The 15,831-nt window shown below is 31.1% G+C and overlaps 1 protein-coding gene across 1 annotated transcript in view; it reads right to left on the bottom strand.

Moving 5' to 3' along the window:
- Nucleotides 1-15,419, bottom strand: part of LOC142331404 (neuropeptide F receptor-like) — a 331,062-nt gene extending 315,643 nt beyond the window's left edge. Inside the window, exon 1 of the mRNA XM_075377294.1 lies at nt 14,892-15,419. Within this exon, the coding sequence (XP_075233409.1) occupies nt 14,892-15,401 (510 nt within the window). The 5' untranslated portion in view covers nt 15,402-15,419. The remainder of the gene's footprint in view (nt 1-14,891) is intronic.
- Nucleotides 15,420-15,831: the final 412 nt, after the last annotated feature.

The following is a 15,831-nucleotide window of genomic DNA, read 5'->3' as shown; positions in this document are numbered from 1 at the left end:
TAATAAAATGTAGTAGAAATAATATAGATGGATCACTGAATATAAAAGTAGGAAGAAAAAAGATTACGGCGGTAGAAGAATTTTGTTAAACGGGAAGTAGAATTACTAACGGTCTATTGCTTCAAACCTTCCTGGATAACACGAACGTATCCTGCAAATTTGAAAGGAAATTCCATCGGTTGGTTCTCGCGTGATGCCAAAACAAACAGAGACAGACAGACAAACGAACAAACTTTCGGCTTTATTTATAACGACGAAGAATTTCGATTTATAGTGACGAAGAATCTAATGTCTTGATTATAATAAGTTGTATTTACCAGAATTTCAATTTTTTAAATATATATATAAATAAAATATTGCTATATGTCTAATAAAGTTTTTTTTTTGTAGGAAAAACAACCATAACTATCGTTTTTATTTTTTATTTTTATTCATATAGAATAATTAAGTTCTACTTATAAATAACATAGTTGACTCGCAACTTCGTTTGAATTAATAGTATATTAACTGTGAAATAAGCATTTCACAGGTTTCATTTTAGAAAGTATCCGTCATTGAAAATGCGTGTATCTGCAACATATAAGAACTGAAACATTTTTCCTTAAAGCTGTTTTTATTTACTAAAAGTTTGGAAACTTATAAATGAGTTATTTTCGTTTAGGTTTAGGAAAAACCGGTGTTAAATCTTCATATCTCAGTAAATTTTATTGTACATCAATTAAAATTCAATTTATGCAAAATATTCAATTCGCATTTCAATTTTCTGTTGGAGCATAATTATACAATTAATAAAATTTATCTAATTTACTCATTTAATAGGGAGGTAATTGAATTAAAAGAGATCGCATCAATTAGTTCAGTCGACAAATCAAAAGGTGCTGAAAATGATTAAAAGTTATTAAGCGCATCGAAGTGAAGTACACCTCGATGCACTTGTCAACAAGTTTGATCATGTACCTGGATACTCTAGTTAGCTGAACCTGTTTCTTTCCTGGACGGTATCGGTAATGTTTGTCTTCAATTCCTGCAGGGTTTATGGATTGCTCCTATAAAAAATTTCTTTTAAGTAGATCCGCAGAAAGAAGTCTGGTCCAGCCTGATCAGGGGATCTTGGTGGTTAAAATCTTTTAGAAATGATTCTTCCAGTCAAAAAATCCTGTAGCATCTCCACGGTAGAGCAAGCTCTACGGTAAGTGTCACTGTCCTGTTGAAACTGGAAGTTACGCTCATTCTCTTGTTGTAAGGCTATGAACTGTTGGATAATTTCTTGATTGACGGCAACATCCACAGTTTAAAAAAAAAAAAGAGTCCTATTATTCGTCGTCTTTAAATTGAACCGTACGCTTATTTTTTGTGGGTGTAGGGGAGATTTAGAGAAAATGTGCGAATTTTCAATACCTTAAGTTCGGTAGTTTTGACCGTTAACATAGCCACCAAGGTGAAACCGTTCTTTATCTATGGAAAACATATGATCTAAAATGCCAACGATGCTTCTAATGTTCTTGAACCGTTCCGTTGACAGTAATGAACAATTTTAATGAGCATTAGTTAGCTCAAGGAAAACCTGTATTCGATACGGATAACATTTCAGCATTCTTCTTAACTGCAGTGAACCAAGTGAAATGATTTTCCCATTTTCCCGGCTTATTCTCCGCAAAAGTTTACGAGGAGATCGTGTAACTACATTTTAATGTCCTGTACGACCTCCTTCTTTAAAACTGACCTGTGTCTGATACGTTTCTAATCTGTAACACCGAGCATGTTTCATGAAATTTTTTAACTAACTTCTGAATAGCGCTTTTCAAATTTTTTCGCTCACACACAACATGAGATTCGTCTGTAAATAAATTTCCATCACGAATTCAGGTTCTGCAACAGTTAAGCGCTTTTTAGCAAACAATAACACACAATTACGCATCTTTTTCAAAAGCTAATTCTCGACACAGACTGGTAATACTCAAATGTGTAGGCGATAAACAGTCCTCCTCCCCCCACAGGCTCCGGTCATACCGATAACTTCCTCATTATTTTACCCATCTTCCACCGACATATGCATTTGAACAACAATATGCATTTAATATAAACTAGTGAGTGACGGGTTTATTTTAAGTTGAACACTCTGAATTAGTCATCTATCACTTAGTAGCAAACATTGATACTAAACGATAAAGCAGTTTTTTCAATTTTAAAATTTCTTTACTAGTCTTCTGATTTTCGTCGTCGAGATGAGAACTTTGTTGTTCTATTTTCTTCAAATTTTCCTGTTTTCACATACATTCTTCTAATGTCAACTTTTCTTTTATAAATATCCCAGTCGTTTAAGTTTGGTATTCTATGCAAGCCGCTTTGCAGATCTCGATTTCTACAATACGCTTTAACAATTCATTTTTTTCTTACAGGTTATCTTCAACTTTTCCAAAATACTGTTCCAAGAACCTCAGTTTTCGTTACTCGAATATTCATCGTGCACCATAAAGTAAGTATTGCCGAGCCTTATCAATTTCACATAATTCAACGGTTAAATTGTTTATCGAATAATATTAATTTATTACTTTTTGTTTCCTCCTTCATTTCTACGGTAAATTTTTAACCGCTACTCTTCCTCAGTTTTTCCAATACGCATTATTTTTTAATATTTAATGTTAGCCGTTTCCTTATCCTTCTTTCTAATCTGTAATTTTACCTTCTCCAATTTTTTTTTCATTTCCTTAAGTTTACTTCATCTATACATAGGAACGGGTGACGATAGATAATAAATTTATCTTAACATGTTCCACTGTAGCTTTGTCATCTTCTTTTTACAGATTTTATGTGTCTTCTCTTTCTACGTATTTAAAAGTAATATGCCCAAGTTGTTAAAATATTTGTGTCCCTTTCTTTTCGTAAACTTATTTGATATCCTCCCTAAATTGTAATAACGAATGTTATACTACTATTCCTTTCGATTACTAGTAAATTCCTGTAGTAATCTGAATCGGCTTACTCGGTGTTCATTTTTTTCTTCAAACTTTCCAGATCTCATATCACTATAAGGCTGCTTTTAAGTCCAGGTAGGTAAGATATAAATTTTAATTTCTCTCTAAAATTCTTCTTTTCATTCTTATCTTAAAAATATACGGTCTTGAGTTTGCTTTACAGCTTGAAAATGTGCTCGGTTTTCCTCAATATACGGTTTCACCGCTAGCTGAAATCATCTTTTTGATATTTTATGGTATACTATGTTTTTGAGGAACAGAAACAATTATCCGTTAAATTTTCGAAAGAAAAAGTTGCGTAAAATTTTTTATATCTACGTAATTCAAAAATCCGAGAAAAAGTTTTCAATAAACTACTATTTATTCACAAAAAGATATAAAATTATGAAAAAAAAGTTTAATAAATAAAAAGAAATTGATTTTTCAATTTCATAGAACAGTACCATATAGAATAGTTTATTCTTCTTTAACTAATACAAATGGAGAGTACTAAATACTGTACATTTGATAAAGTAAGTTACAAAATTGGTAAGATTTTAAAATTAAAATAATTTGTACTTGAACTAAAAAAGTTGAAATTTTTATGCGAAGCATGAAAATTTCAACAACATCGTTATTCTTTTTTTTTTAATGTAAAAAAAAAATTATTCGGTTAGCTTAAAATAAAAAAACACAAAAAAAACCTTATACATGATTAATAACAAAAATTATAATTTATATGTAAATTTTTACAAATATCTCTTGAATAAATCTAGATTCTGTATACACTCTATTATAATGCGAAAGTAAGAAAGGAAGAAAAAAAGATAGTAGAGAACAATATCACATTTTTTGTTACAAGGCGTATACTGCGATCTCATTATGTATTTAAATTGAATAGGTAAAAGAAGAGAAACAGAGATAAAAACTCTATAAAAGAGAATTAGAATGGAGCGAAAGAGAAATAAGGAAATGAGAGGGTGATAGAATAACAAAAGTATTTCCTTCTATCTGTCTGAAAATACAGTCTTTGGTTCCATTTAATATTATATTTTTTAATAATGTTTACATATATATATACATACATATATATATATATATATATATATATATATAGATAAAAAAAACTTAATGTTTAGGTTGTTCTAGTAATAATAATGCCAATAATACTTTTTGTATTTCAATATATAGAGTGCCCTCGGAAGTATTTTTCAAACTTAAGATATTGATTCAGGAAATCAAAGAAAAACAAATGTTCATGTAAACAAATGTTCTATCTCGCTTCATTTTCCCACCGACGACTTTTGTATATTTTTTCAATAAAACGTTGTAACTTAAGAACGGATTGAGATATTTTTTTAATGAAATTAGTTACATTAGTTAGATAACATTTAAAAGCGCCTTTTTTAAACAAGTAGATTGGAGGTGACGGACATATCAACTTGCCTCCAAGATCGTCTGACTTGAAACCTCTGACTACTACCTGTAAAGTCCTCTTTAATTCATTTATAAAGAGTAACGCAATAGACGTGTTGGAGCAGTACAGGTAATACATAACAACCCCGTTTAAATACGGAAAGCCACCAAAAATATTGTTGTCGGGCAGTGTTGTATCCACTGTGGCGGAGATTATTATTTTTAACAGTTATTTGTTTGTTTGTTGGGTTTATTATTTTTACTCGTATTTGATATTTTTTTTATAATCCTTTTGTTTTGCAATTTTTAAAATTTTGTTTCGTTTAATACTAAATTTTGATATGTTCTATTTTTAGTAAACTTCAGAACTCTTACGTTTTTATTTAGTTTCTGTAGCCTTTATCGTATCATTTTATTCAGAATCAAATCCTATACAAGTTTTTTTTAAATTCTTATTTTTTTATTACCCGCTTAACTAAGTTATTTTACGCTGAACATAAAATAGTGTGTTTTTCGATTCCAATCTTTTGTTTTTTCCCAGATTTCTCAAAAATTACAAAATATACAGTATTAAAACCGGGACAAATTTTACAAAACATTTTCAGATCGCTTTCATATAAAACCACTAAATTGGGTTCTATTAATCGGGATCCTTAAACTTTAATCGGGCCCCTTAATTGGTACATTATAGCTTAACTTTACCAAAGGCGCAAAAATCAGAGCGAAATCTTTTGCCAGCTGATACTCTCTAACGAAGCGTTTCTGAATCTATGTTTATATGTACTTTCTTCTTTATTTTCACCAGTAGAACATCTCCTGAGTGTTTGTTATATTCTTTGTGAATCGCTTACATAGACATGTCATAAATTTACAATGTCGGACAGAAATTTTTCATTACGAATTTATTCGTGTGTTATCAACTATTACATACTTAAGATCAATATTTTTTTTGTGAAACATCTATCTGTAAAAACTAAATTTTATTTTTTATTACAAAAATAATTTGAAATAAATGAATTTTATTGAGTCTGTTGTTTTTAATATTTCTAAATGTTATATAAACGTTTTCATAAGGAAATTTGTTTAATTCTTGTGGTGAGAATGTGGAGTAGAAAAGTATACTCGTACAAAGAAGAATAAAGAAACCATTTTGCCTCGATTTAAAAAAAAATAAAGTTCACGATTCTTGAACTTTCATTTGTTTTCAGTTAGTTTTACTTGACCGAGAAAATAAATTTACTCGGAATTAAATTCTCAAAATATTTTGTTGCAAACTTTTATTTGTTTAAAAAATTAAATTTAAAAAGTAGCAAAGTATATATTCGATTTAATTTTTTTAACTCTACAAGTATTTCGGAAAATACTAAAGATACTGTATTGGAAGCAATTTAAGAATTTTTTTTTACGTCAAAAAATGATCAAACCATTTGTTTTTCCCCTTTAAAAATTTTAATTTAGCTTCATTTTACTGTTAGAATTGAAATTAAGGATAAATCTTTCGGCTTAACTTTAGAGGTGCCCCTCTAAAGTTTAATAATTATAAAATACTTTATAAGTGCTTTATCTAACAATTTTTAAAGTTTTAACTGTTTCCTGGTAGGTTTTAAACTGGAGGAGCACCTCTAAAGTTAATTCTTTCGCTAATTATAACTCTAAAGACAAAAATTTTGCGGTTCCTTGTTTAAATGTGATATTTTTTCATTATTCCAATCGGAGAAATATATCGTTTAGTGGCAAATTCTTAAAACCGTATACAACAAATTATAATTTTGATTTTAATTGTATAAAGAGTTCAAGGAGGTGTGGTCAAACATAAGAGCAAACATTCAGAACATCAAATTAAACAAAAATGTATATTTGTATAAATTCTACATCTCGCTTTAAATTCCCTGATTTCATTTTGCTATTTGGTATTTTTCCAATAAAATTTAAACAGGAAAAAACGTGACAACAAGCACAAATTGTCAGGCTGCATAATTTTTATGATTCTTTTTAATAATTTCCACCATATCTCTGTTGTTTATAAACAGATTTGAAGAAAATTCAGCTGTTAATTGTTCAAAATAACTGGCTAAACATTTTATTTAATAAAACTATCATCGATTAATAATTGTCATTTTCAAATTTTCAAACGTAAAATTCTTATTTATTTTGTAAACGATATTGTTATTGGTAGATATACACCAAATTTCAGTAAAATATGTCGATAAGTAGTCTGTAAGAAGAACCCAAATGTCACAATCCAATAGGATTGCAGGATTTCGGCCACATGAGGTCAGCCATCTTGGATTTCCCCCACTCCTTTTAGGCTTCACCAACCCAACATCTTGAATATTCCCACTCTTTCTGTAAAAGAGAAAAGAATATTTCTCTTTTCTGTATAGAGAGATATCTCGAGGATGATGATCATAGTCGCCGTGGTGAGTTTTGGCCCCCGATTATGAACAGCTGTTGAATACGACCTAATCTTGCATCAATGTGCCACACCCGATTGCTGCTACCAACCTCAACCTCGCTAAATATTTGTTACAATATTTAAATATATTTTTCACAAACATCGGTAGCTGTCCAACGTATGTTTGTATAATAAATATTTAGTTGTTTCTTCAAATGCAAGATGGACCAAAGAATTTCATTTGGCAACAAGATGATACGCCTTATCATCGGCATAATTCTGTACGAAATCGGTCGAGTAAATTTTCTACCACCCGTGGATTACTAGGCACGTATCCAATGACACAGCTTTTTTGTGATGGCTTCAAGCAAACCCATTCTGATCCCCATATGAAGTTTTCTTTGGGGTTTGTTAAGCGTCTTGCATATACGCTTCTGGTACCTAATCATCTACTCGTTTGAGGCGCAGGATTGGAGTAGCTGTCGCTTTCATTACTCCAATTATGGCTGGTTTAAGTGTGGGACGAACTCTCCTATTAGTTGGATGTAGGAAGCGTGTCAAAAGGCGCTCATCAGGATGCCAAACTGTTGACTGTGTTGTGTTATCAAGTTTAGAGGGCCTAAAATATGATCTCCGGTAAAGCCCATCAGAGCTTGGAACGGAGAGGATAGTGTGGCGACCGGGATCATCACAAGGCGGATTTGTTCCCCTATGGGGTCAGGATGCTCACACTGAACACTAAAGGGAAAATCCGTAAGAGTTACTCTTGTATTTTATTTACGATTCATTATTATAAATCAAAGTTAAGAGTTAGTAAATAGCTTTAAAATCTCGATATTTCTTTTTTTTACATCCTGTACCGTATTTTAATCAAGCTGTTAACTTTTTAATAAATAACTGCATATTTTTTTTTAATTCTATATAGTAGACGTTTTAAGTAAGGTATGATATCTGATTGATTACCACTTCAAGACTTGATGAGATGTGCTTTGTTTGTTTTTATTAGTTCTTTAGGTAGTAGTACACCTACGGGAATGTCACATGTGGCATTCGCGTAGGTATACTACTACCTACATAAAAGGATACCTAAAGGCATTCCTGACTGCGGTAAGATGAAATGTCTTGAGACCTTAAAGATGACCTCCGGTAAAGCCCATAAGGGCTGGGAACGGAAGGGATGGCTTGGCGACCGTAACCGTCACATGGCGGGTGTTTTCCCCTAAGGGGTCAGGATAGGGGTTAACGTTCTGTTGAGAGCTAAAAAATATAAAAATATATTTTTCGTAGTATTCGTTAGCTATTTATTTTCTTCAAATGTAGCACTGTATCTTACATACCGATGCAAAGTCAGGGAATATCGATTTTTGGATACTGACGTATTAAAAGAACTCAGAAGAATTTAATTTCTTTATTAAATTTTTTTTGTATTGATTTTTAATTTCACACAATAGTTTAACCCTCTATCTTTAATTATTTACTTCATTATTCAGATTTTGCTCAGTTTATCCCGACAGTTAATGTCTTGCACACATCCTTTCGCTACTAAATTAACTGAACTTTGGTGATAATTAACTCGTCTATTGATTTAGTTCATCTTATAGAGAACATTTAATACAAGTTTATTTTTTGAAAGTTTTCGTTCTTTACTTTGCCATTTCAAAGTTTATCAGCCCATCTAATTACTTCACTCTTCATTAGACTGCTTTATTTTGGCTTCCCATCGCCCATTTTAACAATTATAAATTACTAAATTTCACATAAATATTTCTAAAAAATCAATGTAACAAAAAAATTGAAATTCACAAACCTTTTGTTTGATACTTACAAATTTATTTTTGATACACTATCATTTCTTGTAATATTTTACATATTTCATTTTTACCTTAAATTTATTTTATATAATTAAAATAATTTGTTTTCTACCAATGAATCCCTTTAATTCAGTGTTTAACTCGTACTCAACTTCGTTTATTATAACAGTATCACCTGCAGATCTGAAAATGTTTATTTTTTCTTCATCTGTTATCAAATATATTTAAAGTACTGTAATTTTTCTTTACGGATACAAAATCTAAAGCTAAGGCTAAGCAGATAGAAGAAATTCTTATCTCACTGTTTTCTCCCATTTGGAATAAGACTTTCTTGGTCTGTAACTCTTAAAACCATCTCCCATTGATTTCAATGTTTATGAAATGTTGAATCGCAGTGGTTGTAGTAGACAATCTATATTTATTGCAAAAAATATGGCTTAAGATTTGCCTTTGTCATAAAAGATATCTATATTATAAATGCAAAGTAGTGGTTTGTTATTGTTTAATTCAGTTGAAACTATTTTAAAAATTCATCTGTCGGACTAATACGTATAACAAATTGGAAAACTTTGATGTGGATATCACATGGCTTCCTTGTACGCCTGTTAAATTACATGTACACATTTTTTTTTACAATCGTAGGTTAATAATTATTAAATAAATGAATATATTTAAATTAAAAAAAAAAAAAAAAAAAATTAATCGGAAATAAAGTCGGATTCGAACCGATTCGAATCGGAACCGACTTCCCCGTTAAGATCCAAATATTTCATTAATTAAAACTTTATTTAGCTATAACTCTGGAACCGGTGAAAATAAGTACCACTTATATGGTTGAAAAGCTCTCGATGAGGGATGATTATTGCAGTTATTAGAAAGTCAAAAATCCAATTTTTTTGGATTTAGGCTTTTTTGGACACATTTGTTCCAGCCGTTTGCAGTCAAAATGGGAGGTGCACTACTAGGCGTTATAACAGTCCTAAATCCAAAATTTCAACATTCTACGAATAATCGTTTTTGAGTTATGCGAGGTACGTACATACAGACGTCACGCCGAAACTAGTCAAAATGAATTCAGGGATAATCAAAATGGATATTTTCGTTGAAATCTGAAAACCGTAATTTTTCGCGATCGCATTACTTCTTTTACTTCGTACGAGGAAGTAAAAAACAAGATATATTAATTTAATCATTATATTGGCACATTGTTTTTACTTAAACTAATAAAATTATTTTCCATTAAATATAGTTACCTAGCCCTTTCTATAGTCCAGAAAAAATACTGTGTACGTCATTCAAATTATTTCTATGTTGAATACCGTTTACTTTCCGTATCTTCATTCTTTTATTATATGTTGACGCGTTTCGGAGTAAATCCATTTGTGAAAACTTAAGGTACTAGTACTTTTAAATTTCTGTTAATCTTTACATAACGCGTAGTCAGCACCACCCCTTCCCATTGTTTCACGTTCTTGAAAAGGACATCCTCTTGACTGTTGATCTGTTTATCTATAATATTTTTATTGTTACTTTTTAATTTTTTGATTTTTAAATTTTCTATTAAGATTATTTAATTAAGATATATTAAATTTTACTTTTTAAATTTCATTGCATAATCGGTATCTTTATCTTTCAGTCAAGGCACCGTTAAAAAATACATAATTGTCATCTTTATCTAACAGATCCGTTATATAATTATAAACATATTTATAATCGCGATTTATTTACGATAACTGTTTATTTTTAAAACTAAAAAATGATATCAACTCAAGTAAATATTCATCTCTCAGACGATTTAGCCAAAAAGTAAAACACACGAATCAGCAACGAATAATCCGAACATATCGATCTTTGTACGGTTACTAAATTCTTTTACCGATTGATTTGTGTAATAAATAAGACTTCGTATGTCAAAATGTCTGTGTTCAGCGCCATTTTTAAAGCACGACTTATCTGATTGGTTTATATTAACCTAGGGTTAAAATAAAATTAATTTTTAATTAAATATAATTTAAATAAAATTATATGCAAAATATTTAGAAAAATATGGAAATCTATGAAAAAAGTGTAATAGCCTTATTGTTATGAAGGTTTACGTAAAAATTTCAATTTTTTGGTGTTGTTTCGAACGGTTAAAATATTTCATGCGGTTTTAATTTACGTAACGAAATTTATTTGAAACATTTATTGAAGCTCGGAGAGTGTAGTGTGATTTATTTGCAATAAAAAACATTTTTCACGTTTTCGAATTTTTTTGGTTAAGAAGGAATGATATTTAAAATTCCGCTGTTGTATTTTTAAATGAAGTATTTAAGTTATTTAACTACTGGTTGTTTTTAGGGATTAGAAGTTAAAACCGCGCAATTTAATAACAAACCCGGAAGAAAAATGTTATTGTTTAATTAAAATTTTACTAGAAAAAAGTTTTATTAAGAAAATGTAGTATGTAACTTATTTTTGATTTATCAATAAAAAGGATTTTTGATCAAATTCCATACCGTCCACACCATAACAGTGTTGTAACTGTATTCTCAATATCGCGTATTTCCAGATACATTACTAATTTTCACACTCTTCGATTACTTAACACCACCAGTCCGTGACCAGTGGAATAAAATTTGTTAATATGAAGAATCTAACTAAATTTAAAAGTAGGTTGCACTAAATTGCACGTAAAAACGTACTTCTATATCCCGTGTAAATTTTTAAAACTCTTGTATCATTTCTTCGGTTATCTTCATTTCTTTTAAATATCTTTGAACCACTGCGATCCATTGATTTCTGTTCTTTTTGTTGTAAATATGGTTGAAAAGATTGTTTGTGAGCCAATTAACATTCATATTCTAACCGTTCTTTTGATGGAATCCGACCATTTTCTCACTTTCATTGTATTTGATCTTTATACTACTAAATTGATAAGATCTTTATTACTACTAAATACGTATTCATTTTCAATTCCCTATTGAATCGCTATATCAAGTGGTTCTTAACACACACACACACACACACACGCGCGCGCTCGCGCGCACGCACACTTACATACCGGGTATACCAAAACGAACTGAACTGACTGATCCCAAAACGAATATAGTTTTTATATTACAATACTCAACAATGTTTTACGCGTTATCTTGAAGCAATAATAATTAAGTTTTAGTTTACACACTCTCCGTCAGATAGTATCAGTATAACCGGTTACGAGGCCAAGCTATTATGAGTTCGGGCTTCAAGAACATCACATTGTCACAAGAAAAAGCACGAAGCGGATACCGGTTCGAAGAAACAGTATCGATAACAATTATACGAAGAAGAGAAACTATTTGCGAATCTGTCGTAGAAATTCTCCGAGTGACAAAACCTTATGTAAGTGGTACGAACAGATTTGGAATCGGATGCGTTTTGAAAGGACATTTACCAGGTAGGCCTAAAACAAGTGCCGAAAACAACGAAAGAATTGTGTGTCCGACGAAGTTTAAAAAGTTCAGTTCGTAGTGTTAATCGTCAATTAAACATTTATAAAAAAAAAGCACTGTCCGTGATGTTGTTCGCAAGCGATTGAAAATTCTCGCTTACAAATTGCAGCTTCACGAGATTAAACTTACGATAAACGACAACGAGTTAAATTTGTAGCGCTTAATGAAGTGCTAGGCTGCATAAAAACTGTCTGCAGAGCGTTTTATTTTCTGATGAAATATATTTCACGTTCATAGAGTCGTGAACCGCCATAACTATCGAGTATGGGGGTCAGAAATTCCTTATAAGTCGGCAGAATTCGACCGCAACTGTCCGAAAATAAATGTCTGTGCTATTATGAACAACCGATTTTTTTCAGCCATTTGTTTCCACGAGTAGGCTATTACGGGCATAATGCGTTCGGAAATATTAGAAATATTTGTGTTTCATCAGACTGAAAATATGAAGGGCCTAATTTTCCAACGGGTTGGAACCATTCCACATCGTGCAGAAGTTGTACGGACTGCGCACAAAGAATGGTTCCCGGATGGCCGGATAGGCAGAGGAGCTCCTATCGGTTGGCCATCATAAAGTCGCCCGATTTGAAGCCGATGGATTTCGTATTCCGGTACTACGTAAAAGACATCATATACCAAGTAAATATCCATTCACACGACCATCCGCGCCAAAGAATAACACCAGCCATGGAAGGTACAAAAAATGACGTGTCGGAATGTTGGCCTTAGCATATTTAAGGCCTTGTTAATCACAAACAGCTCCGCGACGAAAACACTGACGATACTGGGAAGGCTAAACGTGTATGTCCTATTGCCGATTTCAAAAGCACAGCTAAAAGAATTATCGTGTGTGGAACCGTCTCTATTAACAACATCTGGATTCACGCTATTTACATTGTTAAAAAGTTTTTCTCGTAAGATTATTGGATTCGTGTCCTTTGATATTGACTCAAATTAAAGCACTAATTCACGAGAGAAGGCCGCCAAGGAAGTAGTAATATTGAGTAACAGGCAGTAATGTAGGTAATTGTATATTTATTGGTAAGAGAAGGCGCTGAGCTCTGATTCCCAGGGGAGCAGTTTTTTAAGACTTTATCATTTATCACAACGTAAAACAGGCTAAATTCTAAATAACCTTTGAAATACTTTATGCATACTGGTTTTTTTTATTGAAGTCTAACTTAATAAATTGTCTAAGTTTTTTTTTTACGTGTTTGGCCGATTGAGAACCACGTAAACCATCATTTTATAATTATTTCTCTTTGTATTGAGGGTTTACTTACGGATCTTCCAGTAATCTAATTTTTCATTCTTTGCTTTTTTTATCTTTGCTCTTTTGACCGGACATTGTTAGTTTCTTTTTTCTTATTCTCTTGGAAATCCTTGAAATCTTTTTTACCGGTTTTCTGAACGTTGTGCAATCTTTAATCGATATTACTGAATGTTATTTTCATTTCTTTTAAAAATGTTTGAACCGTTGAGTCCATCGATTTCTATTCTTTTTGATGTAAATATAATTGAAAAGTTGTTTTGTGAGCCGGTTAACATTCATAATCTACGGTAGCTGAAGAATTTGGGTCTTTTTCTGATGGAATCTGGCATTTTCTCAGTTTTACTGTATTTGTAATCTTTATTACTTCTGAATTTGTATTCGTTTCATCTATTTTTATTTGTCCTAGGAGTTTTCTTAAGATATTCATTTCTCTTTTTCTGTTCTGTTATTTTTCGTGATTTTAAACCGAAGAGGATTGTCAGACGTAAATACTTTCTGGTTTTATTATCGTATTGTAATAATTGATTTTGATTTTTATTGAAACTTTTTTTGTAATAAATATATTTTGGAACTCGGTAGGTCAATTCTATATTCCTCTTTCTGATTTGATTCGGTCCATTTTGTAGACTATTTATTCGGATTATTTCTCCCGCATAATCCGATTTATTTTACTTAGGGGCTTATAGGAACTTCTTATGTTGGTCACGAATTCAAATGTTTTAAAGGAAATATTTAACACTACTTTCTCTGCGATTTCATTTAGGCGGTTTGCTTGTTCTGCTGCCCTTTTGAGACTCTCAGAGAAAATTGGATAATCATAGGCAATTAATTTCAATTCCTTTAAATTCGGATCCGATTTTATTTACTGACGTGTTTCAGTTTTATTCATCTACTATTTTAATGTCAACATGTTACTTTCTCTAGGACACAAGTAAAAAGAGTTAGTGACAATCAGTCCGTTATTGTCCGCTTGTTATAATTTCGAATTTCAATTTTATCGTTATAATTTATTTATTAATTCTATTGTACTTAATTATTTAAAAATATGATCGTCTATTTTCGAGAAATTTATTACAATAAAAAACTCAGCCTCGTGTAAACGGTTTAAATATCTTTAATTTTAACAGTGAGAGATACAAAATTTTATGATTTCCCTTTATTAAAATAAAACCGTAATTGCTGTAGGTCCGTACCATGCTAACCGTACCATGCTGTAGGTCAGAAAATTGTTTAAATTTAAAATTATTCCGTAAATATTTTAATTTTCTACTTTTTTTTGTTCGAAAAATGTAAAAAAAATTCAATTTTGAAAAAATAATTTCACGCAATTTTCTATAAGAAAAAATTACATCCTTGCAAATTATCGGGAATTAAAATAAAATAAAATATAAATAAATAAAGCTGTCGGATTAATAAGATAGATGCGATTAAATGATTACCGTAGAATGAGAAAAAAGGAACGAACCAAAATTATATCAAATTGTTTAAACGACTGATGACAAAAATTATTTTTCCTGTTAGTTTTTCAAAAAGAATAACGCAATTTTAAAAGTATAAAACAGATGTTCTTACCTGATAGAATACAACAGGTAAAGTCGCTAAAGCCGACAGAAGCCATACTAATATTATCGATGTAATAACTCGGCGTCTGTTGCTGGCAGCATCTTGACCGCGCACTATAGTAAAATAACGATCCAAAGCTATCACTGTTATGGTTCCGATCGACACCATGATGTTCGTCCCTTGAACTGCCGGTACTAATTTACACATCACCATACCGAGGTGCCACTGTCGACGTAATATAGTTATCAATGTAAACGGCATGCAAACGATACATAACGTCATATCTGATACCGTTAAATTGACTATGTATAGATTACGAGCCGTATGCATTTGTGGACGGCGTGCGACTACGAAACTGACTACCATGTTCGCTGATAATCCTGCTACCATTAGTATAACATATAGTATTATAAGTATTAATTCGGTCTGATTATCTACGTTACCGTCCGAATTCATTTTTTCTAATATCACATTGTAAGCCTCGTTTAGACTGAAATTAAACGTGCCGTTGAATTCCATTTCTAAACAAGAGTCTAACTGATTGTTGATCATCGGCCGTAAAACACAATTCATAGACAAGTAACCGATTCAAGACACTACATGTTCGAATTACTTTGTTCTTCTCTACCGCTCACATTTGTTCTTCTGAAACAAGAGAAAAAAAAAATTATAAGACAAAATATATTCGTTATCTGTTTAGTAATAAGCAATAAAAATAATATTTTCATTTTTACTTACAAGTAGTGATCATTTTGAACGTTTAAGACACGTTTTTCTTAGGGTACCGTTTATTTATTAAATTTAAAAAAAATAACGAGAGGAAGTATTTTTTTTTCAACGCGGATGGGTTTTCAAAGATTGTCAATATATAAAATAATGTACGTTTCAAATAACCAACCACCTCTGACAGCACAAATCCTTGATATTTGCATAATATTCTTCAACATAT

Source organism: Lycorma delicatula, chromosome 10, assembly GCF_047948215.1.
Source record: "Lycorma delicatula isolate Av1 chromosome 10, ASM4794821v1, whole genome shotgun sequence".
NCBI classification, from domain to species: Eukaryota; Metazoa; Arthropoda; class Insecta; order Hemiptera; family Fulgoridae; genus Lycorma; species Lycorma delicatula.
Note: the sequence above shows the minus strand (reverse complement) of the source record. Positions and strands in the feature narration are given on the sequence as shown.